The following is a 25,651-nucleotide window of genomic DNA, read 5'->3' on the forward strand; positions in this document are numbered from 1 at the left end:
ACAAGTTCAAGCCCAGCCTGAGCAATTTACTGAGATCCTTGGTTCAAAAAAAAAAAAAAAAAAAAAAAGGCTGCAAAATGAAAGGGCTGGAGCCTAAAGTTAAGGCCCAGAAACAAGCGGGTTTGTGCTACTCCAAAAGGAAAAGTGAGACTGTTGTGCAAGGTGACAAAGGAGCTTTAGAGAGGACAGCTGGCGAAAGCCTTTCCTTAGGTTACTTTTTGCAGAGCAAACCAGAGAAGCTCTGGGTGCAGCTGAGCTGGCTGTACAATGGTCCAGGGAGGCTGGGGAATGCCCCTCAGCACGCCCTGGCTCCAGCTCTCAGAATGGGTGGCAGCTGTACATAGTTTCCAACACCCACAAGAAAGTCTGGGAGAGTCTAGGAGACCCCAAAACCACCAAACTTCCTGCCTGGAAGCCACCGGTCAGTAAGCCCCACTCAGAAACTTTCAAGGACCTTATTTGTCCTTGAAAGTTTAAACATGAATTAAAAAAAAAAAAAAGTTTCCACAAAACAAGACTGGCAGTAAAATGTGACAGGAGAAGCAGAAACTTATGACTATCTGATACCAATTCCCAGAAATCTCCCAGAATAGGGGAGAGGGACACATAAAGAATGAAAAACTAGAAAAGGTAAAAATTAACAGGCTAGAAGAGGAAACATGCAGTTGACTAATGGACGTTTAAGAGAAAGAGTACAGAGAAAAAATAAATTATGGAGGAACTAACTCAAGAAAATTGCCAGTACCAATGAACATGAATTTCTATGACCATTACAAGTGCCCAGTAAATTGGTTAAACAAATGACTTATTTTACAGCACATTATCCTAAAATTTCAACACACTCAGAACAGAGGTGACCCCAAGTGATCCTACAGAATGACTAAACAAGTCACAAGCTACACAGCTGAATTATTTGAAACGCTACCAAGATAGACAATGAAAGAGGTCACAAGGCTCTTGGAGAGCTCACAGATGACATCAGCAATAAGATATTACTTAACATACACAAAACCATCAGTGAATCTACACAAGACACTCATGAGAAGCTAGCCGAGCTTAAAAAATACAAGACAGAACTGACCAGCATAGAAAAGAATCAGAATCTGTAAAAAACTCCAAAGAGAAATTCAGAAGATTGAACAGTCTACAAAAGTATGGAAGCCAGCAGTGATCAATGTGCGTGCACAGGGTCAGAACTAGTAGGAGAGGGCTGGGGAAATAGCTCAAAGGCATCCGCCCCTGCCTGGCAAGCGCCAAGTCCTGAGTTCAATCCCCGACACTGCACTTTAAAGAACTACCAGAAGACAGATTTAAATAATGACTAAAAGCTTAAAAACAACAAAGGTACATGAAAAATGGATCCAATAGCTTCTAGAGAACTAATAATCTAAGATAAACTGGAAATAGTTAAAAATAAGAAGACAGAGTGTAAAGAAAGCCAATGGAGTAAAAAAGAAAAAGAGTATAGAGAAAAGTAGGAATAAATATTTGCCTGCTATTCCTCAGAAGACTTATATCTAATGCATGTGCATATATATATATATATATATATATCTGAATATATATTCATATAATCAAATACATAATACATATAACTTTAAAAATTAGATTCTCCCAGATAAAAGACCCAACAGAAAAGGTGCTAGGCAAAAATAGACACTTCACAGAAGGAGTTCAAACTGCCAAAAAATACATGAAAAAAAAATTCAACATTGCTGCCTTTGAGAGAAATACAAATTATAACACTGAGATTCCATCATGCCCAGAGAGAATAGCCATCATCCAGAAATCAAATAACAAATGCTGGTGAGGTTGCAGAGAAAAAGAAATCCTTGTACGCTACTGGTGAGATTGTCAGCTAGTACAACCACTACGGAAATCAGTATGGAAATTTCTAAAAAAAATCTAAAACTAGACATTCCATTTGACCTAGTTACCCTTGTGTAGATATCTTCCCCTAAAGACTAAAATACATCGTATTGCAGTGAGCCATGCATACTCATACTGATTTGTAGCAGCATAGCTCATACTAGCTAAATCTTGGAAGTGACCTACATGTCCATCAACAGAGGAATGGATAAAGAAATGTGGCATACATGCAACAGTAGAGGGACTGGGGAGATGGCTCAGTAGAATAAGCGCTTCCCTGGCAAGTGCAAGGGCCTGAGTTCAATCCCCAGTTCCGAAAGGAAAGGAAAAAAAAAAAAATCATCCCTGTCACCCACCCCCGAGTGCTGCTCCGCCATAAACACAATAAGCTCGAGTCATCTGCAAGAACATGAAAGGGCCACATGACCACAACATTAAGTGAAATAAATCAGACACACTAGCTTAAATCTTGCATGGTTTTTCTTACATGAGAAACACAGATTATAAATAAAGAGCAAAATAAAACATAATAGGAAGGAGAAGGATCTTCCTCAGAGGTAAAGGGGATCAAGAGGAGGAGGGAGGGCTTGGAGGTGGGGAGGGGATGAATGGGCATGGGATGGGATAGAAACGTGTACCAACTCTGCACAACGAATGGCAACATGATGCATTGCAAACATGTACTAATAAAAACATGTTAAAATGGGGCCAGGGAGATAGTTCAGTAAAATAAGCTCAATCTCTGGTACCACAAAAACAAAAACAAAAATAACATGTTAAAATGTATCTAATTTTAATTCAAGACAAAGTACATTCATTCAGAACCAATTAAAGATGAAAGCAGCATTACTGGAAGAGGAAATCACACTGTGGCAGGCTTAACAATGCCCACAGTTCACATCTAATGCTCATGAATCTCCCCACCAAACACAAATTTCTAAAGTTAAAGAACAGGGCTGGTGAGATGGCTCAGTGGTCTAAAGCACCTACTTAGAACAAGCTTAGCAAAGCACAGGGACCACTGTTCAATCCCCCAGCACTACATGCCAGCCAGCCCCGCCCCCTGGTGGGCTGAGCTGGCCACACACACACACACACACACACACACACACACACACACAAATAAATAAATAAATAAAATTAAAAAAATAAAAATAAAAAAAATAAAGTTAAAGAACAGCTTGTGAAGGTATCTGTAGTTTAAAGATAGGCCAGGACCATCTCGATACAACCACTAGCAGTGTCAGCCTTGTAATCTGGTCTGTAGTAAAGACACTGAAGTTGTAAGATCTAACAGGACTCAGGGACTGCTCCTCAAAACAGCATGCTGTTTGCAGAAACAGACTTGAAAGCAATCGAGAGGGACTTTCCATTTTGTTTCATTTATGGTGGTATTCTTGAATCTTTTTTTTTATTCTTGAATCTTTAACACAGAAAATACACCGTCTTTTCCTTATTCTATAAACGAGTTTAAAGCTAAACAAACCCTCAAAGGCTTGTACACTCTCACAAAAGGCAGTGAGTCAATAGCAAGAGAAAGCATGTAACTTTGGTGGGGAGTGGAACAGCTAGGGAAGCCTGAAAGGCGGAGGAGGATTTTGCCAAGTAGGGGATGCTCAGCTTCAAGGCCAGGGTCACAGATGAGACATAACTGGGACCTAACGTTTACGAAATTAAGTAAGTTACACTAGATGGATATAAGCGCTGAACTTACGTCAAGCTCGCCATCCTGCTAAGCTCAGATAGCACAGCCCTGTAAGGAAGAGCTGGATCTTCCTCAGGCAGGCCCTGTCACCATCGTCTGCTTATCAGTGTGGTATAGGTTCATCCCTGACTTCCATATCTCAAGGAGGAGAACACCTCTCAGACACACATCCACGTTTGGAGTGTTTTACAGAATGGATCTGCATTTCCATGGCGATTAAATAACTTGGTACAAATTACACTTACAAACTGAAGTATCTCAAGTTAAACAACTATTTGCAGGAGTACAGCTAAACTGTCTTCCAAGGAACTCCATCTTATTAATAAGAAAACTCGAGAGGCTAACCCTGAAGCCTCTCCCCACTAATGCTGCTGTCATTATGACACTGTTAGATCATGCCATTTAATGACCTAGCCATGCTCCCAACAGCGAATGCATCTAATTACACAGAAGAAGAATGTCTACAGAGAGCAATTCCAGCCTGCCAATGCTCACAGCCCTGTAATGGAATCATCCAGATGAATGGGATAGAGCCCTAGAGCAGTAATGGTAACCGATGGCACATGTGCCAGAGGTAGCTCTTTATTGTCATCAAAAATACTTAAGCCATCACGGCCCTAAAGAAACATGTTGGGTGGTGTGGCTCTTAGCTCAAGTTTAGAATACCACAACAGTTCTCACACTGGAGCATGCTTCACGATAGCCCTGAAGGCTTCTGAGCATGGACTGCCCGACCCCACCTCCAGAATTTTGGATTCCATAGCTCTAGGGCCAGGCTGAGAATCTGCACTTCTAATAAGCTCCAAGTGACACTAATGTGGCTGACTTGGAGATATTTTGCAAAACTAATAGAATAGTAAACCTTATTTATGAAGTCTTTAACACAGTAAGTTAAGTTGTACCTGATAGTAATCTAGATCTGAGTTAAATAGTACTACAGTGTGAGAATCAAATAAACTCACTTGGAATCCATTTTGGTCACTTTCTTAGTAAAAAATTCATCTACGCCTTCATCCACTCTCCCCATTAGACCATTCTGCTCCCCATCTTGGGAGACGATGGCAGCAGCACAAACCTGCAAAGCAAACAGAAGCAGCGTTAACCACACCCAACTCAACTCGGTAAACACCGATCACTAGAGTCAGAGGAGCATGTATGGGATGTGAGGGGAACAAGGCTCACCAAGATGGGCACTACCTAATCTACCGGAATATAGGCCGGGGGGGACAGGCATCACCCTGACAGGAGGAACAGAACAGAATGTTTATAAAATTCAACAGAAACACCCTGCTAGGTAGGGACTCATGCTGACTGACCACAGAACTTGGACCTAACAGGCTGAGAAGAGGCCACAATGAAGAAACTGACTAGTGAGGAGACAACAGACAATAGGCAGTGACTGTGAATAACAGAGTCATGTACAGAAACAATGGCGCCACCCTCAAGCACGGAACTTCATCCCAGTCAGAGCAAGGTTTTCTTGTATCTCACGGTGAACAGAGAACCGGAGAGGTTCTTAATTCAGCAATTTAGAGAAAGAAGCTCACTCTCAACATTGCTATTGACCCCAAATGACAAAGTAGTACAGAACTTGCTGGTCTCAAATTTTTCTTTTTGAAAAACAACAGAGAAAAGACTACCTATAGCAATAGCGGTCCCTTATGTTGAGAAAGAGATTGGTGGCTTACACATGTTCTGTGCCCTAGGAGTTCACTCACATCTCTCCTTGGAGCTGAAACGAGTTTTGTCTTAGTGCTTGGTTAGTCACAGATCAAACAGCGGCTTAGAGGATGAGGGGCTCTCATACAGGTCACCGAGTGCCCGACTGAGAAGCACATGACCCATGACACATGGTCTTAATATGGAGCGTCCCTTAAATGACTCTCTTTTCTGTTTTAAGAGAAAAACAGTACATTTCACTTGTATAATTTTTCCTCTCAGCCCTTGTCTTTGAAAGAGAATTCACAGCTGGTGCAAGGCTCTCTGGGGATGTGGAGAAGGTTGGGGTCTCGGAGATGGTGGAGTGTAGCTGAGAAAAGCCATCTGCTCCCTGCAGGCCAGGCCAGGCCTTTGGGTCCCCAGCCCCACTCTATCATTTGAGAACTAAGGACACCAGCGTGAATGGATTTTGTGAAGTCCAGAACTGCAGAGAGCCCACCAGCAAGGCACACTTTAAAATGCAGCTGCTAATTGGAAGGCAGCAGGAGGGGGCTGCGAGAGGAACAGCAGAGAAGCTGAAGCGAGGGGCGAAATGGAGTTGGGACAGAGTTCAAGGCCAAACGCACAAGCTGTGTTAGCTCATTTTCTAGCACAGGAAAAGGTTGGATTCCTGTCTTTTCTGTCAAGGAGGATAAACGTCTGGGTGGAAAGAGCCACATAACTGTGCAGAGGAAACCAGAAACCCAAGCCCTGGTCAGCCTGGCTGCTTTCTGGGTCCCAGAACAGCGCCTGCAAATAAAATCAGAGTGGCCACTGCTGCTATTTGAGAAGTGAAAAGGGCAGGCGTCACAGCTCGGTGTGTAAATAAACGCTACCAGGATAACTGGGGAGTGCTCAGAAGGTGGCTACGAGGCCTGCAGCCAACTCAGAACCCCTCCCCCCCGCCTTCCCTCTGCCAGGATGGTGAACATGGTGACAGCAGGGAGGTGCAGTAGGCACCGCAGCTGGATCTGACAGGGCAGCTGCCAAAACTCACCGCGTCTTCAAAGACTAGGTGAACAGAAATGGGTGGGAAGGAACAGACACACCCAAAAGGTACTCATTAGCGAGCTGAATGACCACACAATCCTACACGCATATGACACACAGAAGACTGATGGGCCAAGGCAACAAGGGGAAGTAGGGGACCCAGAGGAAATAAAATGAAGGAGTGTACAAAAACTAACAGACCAGAGTGAACTGGAAGTCAAGCCTTTGAAAAAGATGAGTAAGAAAGCCAAAAAACCGAGTGCTGAGAAAAGGCCTTAAAGTAAACTGGAATAGAGGAAAAGGAGATGTCACTCTCCATACGGCAGAGATTAAAACTCTTAAAAGAGTTCTATAAATAAACGATTACACTAAGTGACAATATTTTTGTAGAAAAACAGAAATTATCAAAAATGGTCTTGAGAAGAGTTATGTAAACCGAACAGATCTATAGCAACAAACAGACAAAAATCCTAGTTAAAAAAATAAAGACCCATAGTGGGGATCACATACATGCTTCATGGACAGCTGAGCCCCAGTGGCTTCCCAGAACAGGAACTGGCAGTCTCTATTACAGGCAAACGACTGCACAGGCTAAAAAGCAGTGAGAGCCTCCCAGCTCAGGTTAAGAGCACAGTGTAACTGTGAGACTCAAGGCGATGGGAGTCTAGGCAAGAGAAAGGAAATACACGGTACTCGCCTTTATACACACACACTGAAAAGTCCTATTAACCTATTAGGAACAGCTGGGTGAGGTGGTGCATCCCTGTAATCTCAGCACTTGGGAGGCTGAGGCCGGAGAATAACAGTGAGTTCAAGGCCTGCTTGGGCTACACAATGAGTTACAGGCCACTCTGAGCTACATACAGAGTGAGACTCTGTCTCAAAAAACAAAGGGCAACCCACACAGGTCCCTTCTATCCCTCTCTGGAACAGAAGCTTTCTTTCCTTCAATAAATACATTTTGCTCTTAACCTACATTGTTCCTCAAATTCATCCTTTGGTTTTAGAGAACACAAACTTGCCCCAGATAACTTTCAGGCTGGGAGTTTCTTTCTCCTGTATCAGTGGTTTGGCACTATAAAACGTCCTTGAAAAACAGGACCTCTTTTTTCTCTCTGAGAAGTTTTCTTTCCCCAGTAAATATAGCTTTATCAAATGAATAGATTCTGCTCTTAAAAACAGAACCAAATCAAACCAACCAAACAAACATTTTAGGAAACAATGCCTTAGCAGGATAATAAAACTCAGCAAAAATATCCTGATGCATAGTGGCATGACATTAGCAAAATCTGTTGATGAGATTCATCAGAGCAGACTAAGAAAAATTATCAATCCCAGGAAATACTAAATATACAAACATCATTCTCTGAACAAAAATAGTGAAACAGGACAGACAAAAAGTTTCTCAACTGAACAAATACCAGCAGGAACTGCTGTGTTTCTATCTATTATTGTTTGGTCACATTTACTTAATAACGAAATCTTGGCTTATTCTGAGAATCAATGTGATCAGCTGAAACTTACCTTCCTGGATTCCTTTGCATAAATGGGTACAAATGTGGTTTATGTGGAGGCTGTGAGCTCTAACTGGATGTTTACTAACATTTCCAAGTAAGTTCTGATTACACAGTCTAAATTCTACTGCATGTTTACCCTTTTGCTCTGCCTGAAATATGCTTAAACAAAGACATTATAGGTGTTCTCTGAGACTAAGACCAATATGGTCACCTACCTGAATGATATATCATTAAGTAGGTAAGTGCCATCTGGATCAATTAAGAGTACAATGTGTGTGTGTGTGTGTGTGTGTGTGTGTGTGTGTGTATGTGTCACACACACACACACACATATATATAAAGGGTGGAAAAATTTACTGGGATAGGGAACAGGAGTAGCTCCTGAGACAGGAGGGGTCCCGAATGGGTTGAAAATAAGTAGTTTTTAAAATGAAGGAGTGAAATGGTCAACCCTGGAATTTAGTCACAGCAGAGTAGCAAGGCTTGTAAATAGATTCCAGGCAGAACACTATGAGGAACGTGGAAGAGAAGAGGAAATTTAGACTGTAGAAGAAAAGACCTTGCAATGACGCACAAATATTTAGAATTCCAGAGAAGAGACTTGCATATGTGCCACTCCAGAAGACTAAACCTAGGTGGCTTAAGTGAAAACTCTCAAGATTTTTAACAATGCAGTAAATAATTTGCAACTAAAAAGCAGAGCTTTGCAGCTGCAGAGCCAGAGGTCAGTGTGGAAGGAATGGCTCGCTGGGGGCTGCGGCTGGGCTTTTTAAGTGTGTGGCAAAGGACTGGGCGAGGTGGCTCCAAGGCCCGCTAGGCACTGCGATGCTGTCATTTGAAACACAGAAGGGGGATGTGGCAGCAGGGTTTCATCCCCGGCCAGGGGTGCAGGGCTGCGCCAAGATCACACGGTAAACTGATCAGCGCTGCCGTGGCACCCACAGGAGGTGGCTGCAGGTATGTGACACCAACTCAGAAGATGCGAGAGCTACTCAGGTGTCTGCCCTGGATTCACACTCCCGTAACTCATGTGCAGATCATTTTTTTAAGCTCCCTCCTTGGGGAGACGGTTCTCACAGGTGGCAGGGTCAGATCTAGACAGCAAGGTTCTGCCCTCTTCCCTGAAGCCTCTGCTCTCTGTCGGAGCACCTTTCACCTGCGGGTTGGCACAGGTGGAAGCAGGCAGTGGCTGAGCTGGGGTGACTCGGGCTGTACCAACATCCTCTGTTCTTGGCAGGACCTGTGGAGGGAACTGCTCAGCCTTATTTACCAAGGGGCCAAGTCGCTGCGGGTAGAAGTTCCATGAAAGTCACGCTGGCAGCTTTCAGGCCTGGCTCCCAGCCTCTGGTGTGCACAGCGGGGCTCTGCACATCACCTTCCAGCTCAGTGGCTGTGCCCCGTTCCCTAGCTCAGGTCTGAAGGTACCCTTGTGGTGAAAACCTAGATTGTAAACCTTCGGTCATACTTTTCTCTTGTCCATCTGCCTTTTGCTGTCAGAATTTCAGCTGTGATGGGTGAGAACAAATTCCGTCTCCCTACAGTTTCTAGCTCGCTTCACAGCTTCCTCTACTTTTTTTCATTTTTCAAAGGCACAAGGAAAAGAGAACACAAAAGTCTCTTTCCAAGAGTCACTGACTTAAATGGGGCAGCTTACGCCATCATCTCCCACTTGTTGCACTGCTGAGGTTCTCCAGAGCACTTTATCCCGTCACAACCTGGAATGTACAGTGTGAGCTACTGGGTGGGAAGGTGGCTTTTTCTCTATCTGAAAGAGCTTTCAAGCAGGGACGGTGACACGGGCTGTAATGCTACCACCCTGGGATTCTGAAGCAAGAGGATCTCAAGTTCAGGCCCAACCTGGGCAATTTATTTATTTATTTATTTATTTATTATTATTTGCAATTTAGCAAGATCTTATCTCAAAACAAAACATAAGGGCTGGGAATATAGCTTGGAGCAATGGCCTGGGGTTTAATCCCTAATACTCCACAAAGCCTTTCCCTTAAGAAGGAATTATGTAGTGGTGCAATAAAGAATCTAAAAATCAAATAAATTGGAATATGATGCATATAGAAGTTTTTTAGTTTTGAAATGGTGTTAACAAACACCATTCAAATGAGGGCAATAAACCAAACACACAAGCCTGATCTACAGTGAGTCACCGCTGACTGTGCAGACTGCCGTGACCCGCATCCAGCTGTGTCTCTTGCACCACTTCATCCAGTAATTCCTCAGTAGCACCACATTCTGAGTGCTCAGCACATCACCAGGGATGAGAAGTCCCAGCCCTGCCCAGAACTACAGAGGAGGAGAGGGGTGAGAAAGCAGGACATGGTGACAGCACTGGGGTGGAGGGTTGCTCGGGCTGGGCTTTCTGCTCAGTCTGTAAAACAAGTCTCCCTGGAGTCCTGCACAGAGATAGAGAGGGCTCTCAGGCAGAGGTGTGGACTTGTCGGAGACAAGATCCGGAAGATGCGAGAGCAGCTACCAGCCCAGGAGAGAGCAGGGCGGCTCGCCTAGCAAGGAGGAAGTGGGCCCAGGGGTGACCAGGCTAGGCCTGAGTTTCCATCCTGTCTACTGGTGATGCCCCTCAGGGGACAGAGGGCTTAACAGAGGGGCAGGGTGGCAGGTGAGCAAAGCTCTGGGCTTTGAATGCTCTGGGTCTGAGGTGTTGAGGAGGCTGACTCCTCTCCAAAAGGTCAGCTGTCCCAAGATAGTCATCATGAGCAACAGAGCACACACAGACAAACAGACAATGGGGGACTTTGTGGGAGATGCTGTGAGCAACAACTCCAGGACCAGCAGGGCGGCTCCCGTGAGGAAGGTCTCCCCCTCCAGCATCACACACTGCACAGACATGAGGGAAGAGGAAAAATAGCTTGGGAGAGTGCCAGGTAGGACTCGGTCAGGGTGGGGTTGGCATGAATTGTAGGGTGGTACTGGGGTGAGCAGATAAGAAGGGAAGATCCTGGGGGCTGCGAAGAGCCAGGAGAGCCAGGAGATGGGACAATTTGTCAAGAAGCTTGGCTGTTTTAGGACAGGGAAGGCATCAACACACCCATCACACTGAGGCTCCTCTGCACTGATAATCCTGCCTTCTACTAGGGCAAAGCTGAGTCACAATGGTGCACCCCATTGGGGCCAAGTGTACAGCTCAGCAGGCAGAGGCCACAGTAGGGGGCCCATGCATGGAGGGGGCAGGAGTCCATGTGTGCACCCCAAAATCAATTACATGTAAGATTTTTGCTAGTGAATTCATATATTTCCTCTCAGACACTATAAAAAGGCTATGGATGTAGTCTGTGCGTCTCACCCCATGGCCTGGTATTTTTCTAGGGTCTTCTAACAGCTGTGGCCTGAAGGGCAAGGAACTTCACAGTGTGCGTCTCTCAGAGCTACATAGCAGCGAGTGAAGGCACTCCTTACATACGTCATGTATAGAAAGGGCCTGGTCCCCATGACTATGCTTTTGGGATAAGGGGAGAGAAGGCCTCCGCCGGGTGCCCACCTACCGCTGCCTGCGTGGGTCGCTGCTTCTTGTTGCGCTTTGGCCTCAGCTTGGTAAAGTGCTCCAACTTCCTGCCCTCCTCAGAGGGCAACTCAGAGATGAACCCTGAGCTCCGCTTCTCCTGCCTGGTGGAAGGGTAGGGCGGGTCTTCCACATGAATCGGCACCTCTTCCAGTGCTTTGTCCAGGTCAAACTCCATCTCTGCAACAGAACAGAGCTCAAGGTCAAAGTGCAATGCAGGGATGGACAGAAAAACTCAGAAAAGCCATCTTTAGCCTATCAGGACACAAACCATCCACATCCACAGTGTCCCTCTGAACTGTGGCCAGAGTGGCCCAGGTCATGTGGGAATGCTTCAGGGACAGGCAAACGGTTTGTGCTGGCCACATACTTACCAAAAGCCCTGGAAACAGGCCGCAGCATTCGGCTGTGGATACTCTTCCTTTTGGATTTAGGAGTCATCTAGCAATAAAATAAAGCAAGCACTTAGACAGGCAGTCACAGGAAAGTTGCCTGTCAAACTTTAGAACATTCTAGGTCCATGGACCCAACTCAGCATTTGTCTTGCTCCTTTGGGGAACTGTTCAGGATCACTGAAAGCCTGACTCAAAGGCTGAAGTGATATATTTCTGTTATAACTTTCTCAAATGATATGGCTAATTTTCTCCCTTTTCATCCAGCCTCAACTAGCTACAACCTATGCCTGTAGCTGAAGAAAAGCAAGACACAGAATTTCATTCCCAGAGTGTCACATGAGGATGTTAAAACAGACATAAAGAATGAAATTCAAAGCCTATAAAATCAGTCACAAAAATTGAAGACTGATTGTCACAGCAATATAAGCACGTGGCAGTCTTTATGTGTCACTTCAACAAATAAAGCTGTTTAACTGTGGTTCAGCTTCCTAACAAGATTCAGTTATTCACATGATGGGCAAAAACCAATTAGAAGAAGAAGATACACAGTGCAAATGCTCTACCAGCTGGCATGTCCTCTAAGATGTCTTGGACCTTGCCAGTCTTTTAAAAAGTGAAACCCAACCCAAGATCAAAAGGTTAGAGGGTTTTCCCAGCATCTATATAAACTTTTTTTCTTGGTGGAACCAGGGATCGAACTCAGGACCTTGCACTTGCCAGGCAAGTACTTATTCTACTGAGCTATCTCCCCGCCCCCACTTTGACTGCATAAAACTTTAGAGAGATGTTCTCTTCTCCACTACTTTCTCCATCACTTTCATCATTTGAGTGTTGGGGTTGGCGAAACAGCTCAGTGGACTAAGCACCTGCTTAGGCAAGTGCAGGGACCTGGGCTGAATCCCTGGCACCACACGCTGCACTGGCCTCTCCCTGGGACACGCTGAGTCAGACAACGAGACTGGGTGTGGTGGCGCATGCCTATAATCCCAGTGCTGGGGAGGCTGAAAACAGGAGGATCACTACAAGTCCAAGCTGCTTAGTAAGACCCTGTACCAAATAGATAAAAAAAAAAAAAAAAAAAAAATTAAACCCATCATACGAGTGCCGCAGCTCTGAGGAAGCTTTATCATCGCCAACATAAAAAACTGGAAGGACGAAACAAGTCCTAGAGACTGATAAAGACACCCAGCTGCGTCAGAGACAGGACTGACCTCCTACCACACTGGCCAGGCAGACGGGCTGTGGCAATGCCTGAACTGGTTTGAGGCTGGTGTTGTATAAATCAAGAGACAATGCTACTGTAAGAACTTGATTTTTACACTTTCATTATCAGGCTGTCACCTAAGGCTTCCTCAAAAACCCCATGTTTGGAAAATATTCTTGATTCAAAGAATAAATTGGTTCATCCTGACCTTTAAAAGTAAACAACTCTACAGCTTTGACAGTTATGCCAATTTTAATAATAACATCCTTCTGCTATTACCTATTGTTGAAAGAAAGGAGGAAAAATTATGAGCAGTTATTTAAATCTAGAATGGTTTTCCTGAAATAGAAAATGAAACTTGCTGAATTGGTCCTGTCAAAGCTTTGTTAAAGGCAATAATGTGATGAAGAGCCGTGTATAAAGTAACGGGCTCTGCAGGTTTAAGGAAAAATACCAGTCAATAAAAACCAGTAGGCACAATGCAACTGGCCCAGGATCCAGTTTGAAGGTGGTTCTCCCCCAATTGGCCTTGCAGTTGACTGAGGAAGTCCACGGGCTGACTAGTGCACTCATTAATGAAACTCTGATGGCAATGAGTTCTTGGGAGATATAGACTAGCACAGTGGATGCTGTACTTCATGTTGAAAAGTCACAATTCTATGTATCTTAGGTATGACCACCGGAGACAAAGGACCAAGAAGCAGCTTGGAATGGAACTTCCAGCCAATTTCATTGAGACCATCACAAATACATATAATGCATGGGACAAAGATGTCTTCCATTCCACCCCTCCCTCCTATCTGTGCCTCTTGATTAGATTTCATAGAAAAGGTATTCATGGGCAAAAAAAAATTTGGTTCCAATTTCTGATCAGTAATACCTTGAAAATTGATACCAAATACATGTAAAATATATGATAATTATAATACTTCAGATATATCATTTTAAGTATATGAAAAGCAATATATATAATATGAATATATGCATGTATGTACATGTCAAAGAATGTATATAATACATGAAGAAAGCCTTTTACATCTGATGCCCATCTGAAAATGGAATATTTAGGTTAACTTTAGGGATGCATTAAGAAGCGTAAGAATCACCGGGCATTTTGGAGACATCAGTCAAAGGGGACTGGTTTTCTCTTCATGCTCCAGCTTTTGAATGCCTAGAACTTTGGTCATCAGCCAGTTTGCACATCAGAGAATGCATTCTAGTGTGTCTCATTGCTTTCCTATATTTTGTATGCTCTTTGCAAATGCAAATAACTCATAATTACATTTCCCATGAAAACTCTCTCACTGAATTTATCCTATCTGTTGGTCCTGAAGTTTTGCTATGTTTGGGAGCTAACAGCTTTTGGCTAATGAAAAACTTGTAATTAGTAATTTTTGGGTCAGGGAGATGACTCAGTAGAATAAGCTCTTGCCTGGCAAGTGCAGGTTCCTGAGTTCAATCCCCAGTACTGAAAAAAAAAAAAAAAAAAGTAGTTTTTATAGCTCATATTGAGATGCAACCAATTTCAATCTCTTTCTCTTGTGGAGTTTAAGCATAAAAACATAAAAAAGTGAATCTTCTCTCACATTTTTCCTTTACTAGAATTTTTTCATTCTTAATTATAAAGAACATACACATTTGCTCAATCTTATTGGACTATTCCTATAGTCCAAGTACATGTAAATCTATAACAAGATGAAATGTAAAAAAAACAAACCCTGTGACTCTTTACGCAATGTTTGTCTAGAAATCTGGTTTGTTTACACTCTTCCTACCAACAAGGGGTTGAAGGATTGCAACCTGACTTTACTTTTTCTTGGGGGCAGGGCTATCTTTCTTTTAGTACAAAAAATGAAAAATTCTTGGATTGCTTGTTAGTCCTCGTTGACCTCCTGGGATACTGCCAGTGCCTCAGTATCATCTGATCATAGCCTATCCACCAGACATGGGCAGAGGTGCGTTTCTCAAAAACCAATCATGATGAATGCTGTCAACTGCTAGGCTAAGCCTAGACAAAAATTAACTTATTTTTAAAACTGGGTTTTATGAGTAGGTAAATTTCAATATTCACATCCTAAAGAAATATGAACAAAACCACATTAAACCTTTATTTTCAAATAGGATTTTGCCCTAGAACCATCAATAAATCTCATTGTGGCAATGCACAGAGAATAACTATATTTTCTAAAAATCCAAAAGAAACATCAAGTGCTATTCTGAAATCTGCTTTTTTATAATGGACTGAACTATTCTGTGAGTAGCTCAATAGAGATCCAGATGTCTACTCTAACCTCAAGCTATAAACTAATGTTGGAACCTTATAAATCATATACAATATAGCTTCCTTGTCGAATCTACTTTTAGCAGGTAATTTCTAGACATATTACTTTATTTTAAAACAATGAACTGCTTGTGTCACCGTGAAAGTCCCATAAGTTCATTTCCTTACTTGATTTACTAAGTTTACACAAAGAGCAATAAATAAAAATCCAATTCCACGCTCAAGAAGCCATTGTCACTTTTTCTGAGGGTTAGAAAAACTGAACAGTAACAACTGAAAAACAGATCAGGACAACTTCAAACATAAAAAGCAAATCATAATGCTGACTTTCTATAACCCTGGGTATGAAATAAGTTATATGACAGGAATCAGAAAAAACCCAAAAGCTTGAAAGTTTTGTGGTCATGCCTCGTTTTCTAATTCCAGGAGCAGCATGGGCACTTTACTTCTCATGGGTGACGGTGCGTTCTTCTCCAGCATCCCCTTGCTTTTGGGCAACTGCAGGGGATATTTTAAATTATCTCCTTTCTTACTAGCTGACCCATTTGGTAAAACCCAATCTTTTTTTTTTTTTTTTTTTGAGACAGAGTCTAGTTAGGCAGCTCAGGCTGTCCTTGAGCTTGTTATACATCCCAGGCTGGCCCTGAATTCAGGGAGATCCTCCTGCTTCAGCCTGCCAAGTGCCGGGATTGTAGGTGTGGACCACCTCGCACAGCTGTAAATCCCAGCTCTGTCTCTAAATTGTTAAGTCCAGGTCTGCAGATGGATGACAATGCTACAGTTTCCCAGAACACTAGCGAGGCAGCACAGAAGCAAACGGAGCAGTAGGGTAGCCAGAAACTGCAGAGCCATGAGAAAATACTTACACTTGTACAGCAGAGAGTCTCCATGCAGCAAAAAGAAAGGAACAAAAAAAAAATATGAATGGAAGAGAGATAAAGCAGCAGCATTACTAGAAAGGGGGAAGGAGAGAGGCACCATTCACCAAAAAAAAAAAAAAAAAAAAAAGAGAGAGAGAAAATTTAAAATACATAGAAAGCTTCCATAGCAGAGCAGTAAGGCGAGAATGAGGTCAAAATATTAGTGGCTTGAGGCATCTAGCTAAGCGGTTTAGGAGCAAAAGCACAATTAAAGCTAGAGAAACTGCAGACACTCTTACACACAGGTGTTATTTTTTGCAAGGTGTTGTAAAGTGCCATCTACCAGGCTCACAAGGGGATGGTGACTTCCACGGGGGAAGTGGGGACGGGCAGCGCCTCCAAAGCTGCACAGTAGACAGAACAGGTTTCCACAAGCCCCATGCAAGTCTCGGCTCTGGGGTCACAGCACGGGTCTAGTCCCTGCAGCGCCATGGGGACAGTGTATCTCTGGTTCCTTTGAAGGAACCATGGTCAGGGCCCCTTCTCAGGGCGGGATACAGCACTCAGTGCTCTCCACTGTGTCTGAGGATGCAGTCACTTTGAACTCTCAATAAGGCTCACATGTCAGAAACCAGGATTTACCACCTTAAAATATCCATAATCATTTAGGGTACCTTGTCCCCAGTGGGAATTTAGGCCACCTCATATTTTACATTAACTGTTTAAATAATTTAAAAAATCTATCAATACCCCTGGTCATCAATACTGTGTATCTCTGGTTATTTATTATTTTGAAAAATTACGAAATAATGTTTCTGTCTTTGTCTGTCTGTCTGTCTGTCTGTCTGTCTCTCTCTCTCTCTCTCTCTCTCTCTTTCTTTTTGAGACAGGGCTCACTACGGGGTTCAGGCTGGCCTTGAACTCACTTTGTAGTCCAGGCTGGCCTTGAACTCAAAATGATCCTCCTGCCCCAGCCTCTCAAGTGCTGGGACTACAGGCATGCGTCACCATGCTGACCTGCACAACAAAATTTTCTTAAAAACAGAAAGTACTTCCAGTTGTGGAACATCAGTCTTCTTGAAAGCACTGCAGTGTGACAGACGGAACGCTTTTATACTTCCTTTTAAAATACGATATAAGGCAAGCTGCCCACTCCACCCTGAGTTGATGCATTTTTTCAAAGACCCTTATTTTTTGTTTCAATTGTTCTCAATCAAGAATGAGAGGAAAATACAGGGCTCCTTAATCTGTGCATATAAATGCTGGGGTCTCTTCAGGGGAAGGGCAGCCTCCCATCAGCGCAGAGCGTTTCTCCGCACCTCTCCAGCCACCCTCATGAACAGCACTGCTTCATCAGAAAGGTTTCCTCCGGCAACATCTGGAACCTGAATTCTAATCTCATACTTTATTAAGCAATTTTCTTCAAATATGAATCATTTTGTGACCTACTGAGGATGGGAATAGCAATAATCTTGCTGAATGTGATAGAGAAAAAGTAAAAATTATTTTTTCAAATCCTGATTTGCTGGAAATAAAGACTCCTGCCTGTCTTCAAAACCTTCTATGAAGATGTGATTATGAATATGTACATATGAGTGTCAAAGCTGATAGGTAAGCACCATACATAATTTTAGACTTTCCTTCTCTTAATGAAAGGTTAATTCAATGGGACAAGTACTCTGTCTCAATTACACTCCTAATGATCATTATAAGTGAGGGTGAGAAACCTTTCAATTGGATCAACTCCTAAAGTGACAGGCAAGCAAAAAAAAAAAAAAAAAAAATCCTAGTTAGAAGGAAACCATGGCAACGGCTGATTCAGTGTTTTAACAGGATGAAGACCATTATGCATGTATGTTTTCTGGAGCTCCTTTAGGCACTATATCATCAGATGAGGGAGTGTGTGCGGTCACACTTCCCAGGGAACACAACTCACACTCCCAAGCTCTGCCATCCAATATATGGTGTCAAGTCCCAGATCTGACACTTTACTGCCTTGTGGGACCTTGGCCAATGTTACTGTGAAGCCAGGTCTCAGTACCTAGCTTGTAAATAGACTTAGTCTTCACAATCAGTGAAGTCAATCAGTGACTTCCCAGGGCTTCAACAACTGGCCATGACTATAAGCAAAGTCAATGTGATCATTTCTGCAGTCTTCTATTCTCAAAGAAAGCAGCAGTAGGAGCATTAGTAAGGTGTAGACTTACCACAGCAAAAAACTGAGACCAATTACCAAGCCCACCAACAGGAGAGCCAGTAAACAGAGGCATAGAGAAGCAGGTAAATAAATGACAGAACAGCAGTGGAAAGGAAGACACACTGTCATCAACAACAACATAAACAATCTCAGGATACCGAGAAGCAAGTTTCAGAAAGACACACATGGCATGATGCCATGTATGTTCATTCCAAAATACACAAAACACTGCTACGCATGAGTGTACACGTAGGTGTGAACAAAACAACGAACAAGAAGTTATCAAACTCATGATGCTTCCCCTGGGAGGAGAGAAGAGTGGGGTGGGACACAGTGGTCCAGTGAGGCTGCTACATCTGTCTCTTGGTCCAGATTCTCTCTTGTTCACACCTAGCACCTGAGAGCCGGGAAAGCGTTGTTAAGCGAGTAAGTGAATGAAATCGCTGTGCCAATCCAGTGCTCACCCTACCGAGACCCATCGCTACTACAACCGTCATCACCAGAAAGAGTGTTCAGATAGAAACACAGATGGAGAGGCTGCACCGTTAGCAGGAGCAATCAGTTAAATTAGATCCAAGTCTTTTCATGCAAATTCGTATTTTTCCAATTTCAGGTTAGATTAATAAAAACTTCCCCATGGACAGCAGAGTTTTGTCATACATTAGCGTCTACACCATTGACCATGAAGCTCTTCAAATGCATCCATCTATTCTGCTCTTCAACTATTTAACCTAGGCAATTTCAAATTTATCCTAAATAAAGGAGTACAAGGATAGTATAATAAATACAAATATGTTTTTTACTTAGATTAACCAAGTTAATGTTTTGTCATTCCAAAATTCTCTTTTTCATCACACCATTTAAAGGTTATTGATGTTCTAACACCTCACCCTTTTATATTTCTGCATAAATATCCTAAGAATTACATGCCCTCCTACATAAATTATCACATCTGAGAAAATGAACAATTACATATTATCTAATACATATTAGATAGTCATATTCAAATTCCTCCAACTGTCCTTCAAACGAAAGTATCTTCCTTCAGATCGCAAGTCTAATAGAGACCATGCACTCCACACCACAGTCCCCTGTTGCCCATCTCCTTTGTGCAGTCCTTGCATCCTCCTCCCTCTGCTCTCAGCCCTGCCTTCCTCTGCAAACCACTGACTCCAAGAACCCACAGCATTTCAGGGATGGAACCACCACAGTCTATTTGTGGAAGTGTTTCCTCATATTTAGATGCTGTTGAAACATTTTTAGCACAAACGCAACATGCCAGATGCTGTGCGCTACCTGCTTAATTCACAGATGGCCCACTTGGCAAGTGGTTTCACCGCTGGTGACAAAGTCAGGTTTGATCCCTTGACTGGGAAAGGACTTCCCAACTGTTCCACTGTAAAGTCCCGCTTTCCCTGGTAAGTAACAACTCTGTGCAGTGGTGCTTTTAGTCCATGAAGAAAAGCAATTACTGCAAGCAACCAATGACAACGTTTATCTGAATTAGTGAATGCCATGGGAGCTCTAAAACTGAAACCTTGTGCTTGTTTCATTGTCCTTGATACTCCTTTGTAAAACTCTCTAGACTACGGGTCCCCAACCTACGAACTCCATACTGGTGCCAACTTTACCTGTATCAACAGCCACTCTCCATCACTAGCATTTCCCCGAGGTTCACCCCCAGCACCATGGGACTCTCCCAGGAGAGAAACCCTCCTGTGTAGTATGTGTGTGTGTGTGGCACTCACATATGCACACCATATGTGTATGGATCTAAACTGTACATTTATATTACAATATAAAAACGAATAAAATACACAAGTAATGCAATGCCTATGAGTCAATACAGAGCCATGCCACACCATCACTCCTCAAGCCTGCTCTCCACAACGTGGTTCATGGAAAACTGTCTCCCATGAAATTCCTGGTGCCAAGACAACTGGATAACACTGCTCCAGGCCTGTCCTCTCTGTATTATCTATGAATGACAACACACTCATGGAGCTTTAACAATTAATTAAATGGTTCATAAAGTAACTGCTGTCATTATTCATTTATTTTTTCTGGGGCGCAGAGAATCCCAGAAGAATGCTTTCAATCTAGATTTCTGTGTGCTCTGAGATGATCTCATTGGATTTAGAGCCAATCCTTGCTTTTTGATATGAGACATCCTGGCTCACCTTGTGCTTTCTGGGGCACTTCTAAAGTGGATATAGTTAATCCACGTTTAATGAACTGGATTTCAAAAATTAAGTGTTTCCTACTAGATTTTCCACTGAGTCAATTCTCACATTGAAGTAAGTTAACACTGATAAATGTGAACCATTTCTTGGGGGAAAAAACATAGTAGAATGTAAAGATTTAATTTCTTATATCAAATAAAAACCCTGCAGATCTGGAAAACAGGAAATAAACCATTTAAATTTCAACATGGTGCTCTCTGGTGACCTTCACAAGGCCTCTGGTCGATGCCCTTCTCATTGAAGGCTTTGGATTTAATATCATGATGCCAATTTAACTTTTATACACAGTGAGACCCTGGATATAAAAGTTACTGAGTGTGGTGTGAATAACTGGGTTTCAGTTGTGCTTGGTAGGAAAGGTGTTGCACCACTGAGTCTCCAGTTGTTCCTCCTTTGGCCCACTGAGTTCCTGAGCTTTCTCAGAGTTACGGCTTTCCTGTACATACTCTTGGATTTAAGGAGAAGACTGTGTACTCCGGCTGCCATCCCAGGGAAAACAAGCATCTTTTTTCTCAGCAAGGTTTATATCACTTCAGACTTTTGAAAATGGGAATACCTTAAAAATCACTTTCTAACCCCCAAATGTGATGATGATAATGTTTGGCTAGATGGCATTAAGGATTACTGTGAGAATTGACTCAGTGGAAAATCTAGTAGGAAACACTTAATTTTTGAAATCCAGTTCATTAAACGTGGATTAATTATATCCACTTTAGAAGTGCCCCAGAAAGCACAAGGTGAGCCAGGATGTCTCATATCAAAAAGCAAGGATTGGCTCTAAATCCAATGAGATCATCTCAGAGCACACAGAAATCTAGATTGAAAGCATTCTTCTGGGACTCTCTGAGCCCCAGAAAAAAATAAATGAATAATGACAGCAGTTACTTTATGAACCATTTAATTAATTGTTAAAGCTCCATGAGTGTATTGTCATTCACAGATAATACAGAGAGGACAGGCCTAGAGCAGTGTTACTTCACTGTTCTGCTTTAAAAGTGAATTTAATACTTTTTTATTTTTTGGCAGAACCAGGGATTGAACTCAGGCCCTTGCGCTTGCCAGGCAAGCATCTATTCTACTGAGCCATCTTCCTGATCCGTAACACATTTTTCTGAAGAACGATCCAGTGAATGAAATTAGCTGGTACTCATTCGAAGCAAATATTTTAAAAGAACAATTTACGTTAGTACTGGTGGCATAGGAGCTGGCATTTGCTAATGATGGCTCACCTCCATGTCACCACTGAAGTTATAAAAATGAAAGTAACATTGCATCCTTTTATTTACAGCGAAGGAACAATGGCGAAAACCCAGAGAGTATCATAACTGAGAAAAACATTTTATTTTATTTTTGGAAGGGTCTACAAGGTGTTCAGGGTCTCACTACTAGATTGGACTCAGTGATCTGCCTGTTTACAGCCTCCTGAGAGCTGGGATTATAGGAGCATGCCACCACACCCACTCTCAATTGCCATCTCAGTGTGCCCTGGGGGTGGGGCCTGAACAGCATGCTCAGGGATTGAACCCCTGGACCCTGAGCCTGCTTGCAGGCGCTTTAATGGGCTGAGCTATTTGGCTGACCTTGAGAAAAATTTTAAATCTAGATCTTTTTTTTTTTTTTTTTTTTGGTGGAACTGGGGATTGAACTCATGCCCCTGCGCTTGCCAAGGAAGCATTTATTCTACTGAACCATCTCCCCGGCCCCAATCTAGATCTTTTGGACAATCTATTTACCATAGAAGCCAAGAAAGAAGAGGATAGGGTGTTTTGTTTTGGTTTTGGCTTTGACAGTAGCAGGGATCGAACTCAGGACCTTGTGTTTGCCAGGCAGGTGCTTATGCCGCTGAGCTGTATCTCCTGTCCTGAAAGAAGAGGATAGGAGAAGACTTAAATACTCTCTAGGATGAGCACCATGGTTGGCGACATCAAGATCAAGAAACAAAACTGGCCTAAAAGGTTCAACATAACACACCTTCTCTCTCCACAGAACTCTACCTCTACAGGTGATAAAAACTAATAGTTAACAACACTAGCAACATCAGCAACAGAAAACAGATCAAAGCCAATGACAACCTGCTTTAAGAACTTGAGTCATGCAAACTGTTGTGGAGCCAGGTAATAGGAATGGAGGGTGATCTGAGGTCCTGGTGACCTGGGATTCTGGCTAGGAGCACAGACAGCCATTCAGTCATCAGGAGGCCTGGCCCTTGCTGATTTATTACTGCAGAGAAAGCAGCTCAAATCCCATGGATCCTTAAGCTTTTCTGAGATTGAGCCCCACAATCTCTGTTTTCTAATTCTTTAGCCTCCAATAAAGGATAGGAGGCTTTGCACAAAGATGCTTTACCAGCCAGACTCTGTGGCAACCACCCTGCCGTGGAAACCAAGACCTCTGCTGTGTTCACTGCTAGTCCTTTTAATTAAGGTCTTTCTAAGTAAATTCTCAATAAGGTGGATTTTTAATACATCTCTAAATTATAGATTATTTTGACAGCTATGTGATTATTATAATCTATTTCACCTCAGTCTGTCAAAAACAATGCAATATTCTGTCACTTCTGGTTTTCTAATTGGCTTTGATATTGCTTTGAAATGAATTAATGATTTATAGCCGAGCTATGCTACAAAACTGGGTAAATTTTCCATTGAACCTATCCTTGACTTGCCACTATGGTGTCGTTTTACTTGCAAACCAACAACAACTGATTTGTAGGGTCTGTGGATGCAGCTTCTTATTGTTGTCCCGACTTCATAGTAACGAAAACATCCCACATGAATCTGCCAGCAACACTCGCCAACATTACCTTTAATATGAAATAACTGCACTCAGGTGGCCCACAGCTCAGTCACCTGGGGAGCAGAGGCCACATGGCCACAACAGGATCATGGTGCTCGGTTATATCGTTACTAGAGGAGGATGCTCTGGGACCTTCTTCAAGGAAAAGCCCTTCTGGCCATGCAGAGCTGAGTGTAGCATCTGGGGATCTCAGCGGAGCACGTGGTCATGGGGTGAGGTGGATCTGATGAAGTTTCCAAAGGAGAAGCACAGCTTGGATCACAGAGCCCCCCAGACCCACCTTAGCACTGCTTAGAGAGGATTCTGTCTGGCAGGAACAATGATTCCGAGTCTCAGCTTTGACGAACAAATGTTAAAGTCTATGATCTGCAGAGCTAGAATCTAAAATGGAGCATCCTAAGCAAGCAAAATAGAGTACGACAGGTCAGGCTGCAGGAGCTGATCCTTAAATTTGCTGTTCTCTCGGCTTTTCCTCTTAATTTTTTTTTCTCTTTTTCTTTTAATTATTATTCTAGTAATTATTAAATTTCTCACCCATAATAGTTTCTCAAAGAAGGCAGAACACATCTATCCAATAAATAAAAGTATATAAGGTTACCTAATCTAGGGGTGTGTGTATGTATGTATATGTGTACATGTTCCTTGCAGTTATACCTGGAACTTGGAAATAATTTTTTGGTTTAGTTTCCAAGTGTGATTTTCTGCGAGAAAGCCACTATGGTTTTTCTTCAGTCACACAACGAAGAGCAAAACTAACAACCGTTTATGTCAGATATTGATTTTGTTACGGGATGGTTAGTGCTGGAGGTTTGCTCTCAGCTCTTAGAGAAAGAAGATCCTAAGTGGACATCTAGGCAGTGACCGTGGCTGCCTCTGTCCTCTGGGGGTATTTGGAAAACTGGGAATTCAGACAAACAAAACAACATCATCTCTACATGCAAGCTGAAGACTGAAGGTTAAGTTTCTCCTAGCCCATTACTTTTCCTAAACCGTAACTAGAGCAACTAGAGATTCTTCACAAAGAATCGCTTAAATGTATCCAGTCTGACCTATTTGGCCAGTCAGAATTACACGGTGGAGTTCTGCATCAGTTGTCTTTCAACATCACCTACAACTGCAGGCCACTTTGTCATTCCCTAATTTCACCCTACGTGACTCCACCCCTCCTAAATGTTTACTTGGCTAAACCTCAGATTCACACAAGGACACTGATCAACTTGAAAGCAGAATAAATAGGATAAGCCAACTAACCAGACTGAGTGTGGGACAACACAGAGGCATGGACAACTGTCAGAGGCCAAGTCCTCAAGCTTGGTCTTTTTGCGGCTACTTCCACCAGTTCAGGTGCCCACAACGCTAGCCACTGCTTTCCCTACACTGGAAGAGGTGTGGATTTGCTAGCTTAGGTTAGACTCCCGTACCCAGCCCACTAGTGACAAGAGCAAACTTGGTAAGCCAAGAGTCAACCTGGGGTGATGGGGATATCGATCACCAAGCACTCGATGTGATGTCTCAGAACAAAGCCCCTTCCTTTCCCAAACTTCCTGGTGATCCAGGCCAACCTGACCGAAAGTCAGACAGGAAATGGTTTGGAAGTCAGATCATCAGGAACTACGCTACCAGCTGTGGCTAGTTTTATGTCCCAGTGTGATCCGGGCCAATTGGGCTCGCACCTCTGGGCGCAGGGATTCTCGGGGCTGCCATACCTGCCATGCACCTCTGCTATGATGGACTACTGGTCAGCAGGGTCCAGGATCTAATCTCTTCTTGTGCACTTTGCCAAGAGCTTGGTATCTAGAATGTTCTTGCTAACTGACCCTTTCAAATAGAAAGGTAAGAACCTCTGAATGCAAAGGATTGTTTTCTAGAGTTGCAGAGAAATCTGCTGTTTCTGATATTTGATGACATTTACTATAAAGAAATCAGTAAGACATCAATCCTGTTCCCTCCAGGAGCAGAGATGCTAAAGAAATGAGAGTCATGCAAGTGACCAGAGTTCAAAGCTAGGACATTAAATAAAATTTAATGGACAACTATCCTGTGTCTGGCTCTGATCTAGTCACGGGGGCTATGTGGACAGCAGAATAAAGTGGCTGCACTCCATGAGCTTGGGGTGTGGGGCGGGAGATGAAACGTGTAGGGCCCAGTACAACATACATAAACACGCACATATCCAGCATAATAAGTGGGTCATATAAGTACCTAAAGGAGTATATAAATGTATTTTTTTTTATTTATTTGAGAGAGAGAGAGAGAGAGAGAGAGAGAGAGAGAGAGAGAGAGAGAGAGAGTGTGTGTGGTGTGTGTGTGGCCAGCTCAGCCCACCAGGGGGCGGGGCTGGCTGGCATGTGGTGCTGGGGGATTGAA

At 43.0% G+C, this 25,651-nt stretch overlaps 1 protein-coding gene across 1 annotated transcript in view; it reads right to left on the reverse strand.

Annotated features, from left to right (window-relative positions):
• The window catches only part of Carmil1 (capping protein regulator and myosin 1 linker 1), a 310,075-nt gene that overhangs the window by 20,324 nt on the left and 264,100 nt on the right, over positions 1-25,651 (reverse strand). Inside the window, exons 30-32 of the mRNA XM_004640140.2 lie at positions 11,683-11,749; positions 11,292-11,488; positions 4,537-4,649 (exon numbers count right to left, since the gene is read on the reverse strand). Coding sequence (XP_004640197.1) covers positions 4,537-4,649; positions 11,292-11,488; positions 11,683-11,749 — 377 coding nt within the window. The remainder of the gene's footprint in view (positions 1-4,536; positions 4,650-11,291; positions 11,489-11,682; positions 11,750-25,651) is intronic.

This window comes from Octodon degus, unplaced genomic scaffold (assembly GCF_000260255.1).
Source record: "Octodon degus isolate 3935 unplaced genomic scaffold, OctDeg1.0 scaffold00119, whole genome shotgun sequence".
NCBI lineage: Eukaryota > Metazoa > Chordata > Mammalia > Rodentia > Octodontidae > Octodon > Octodon degus.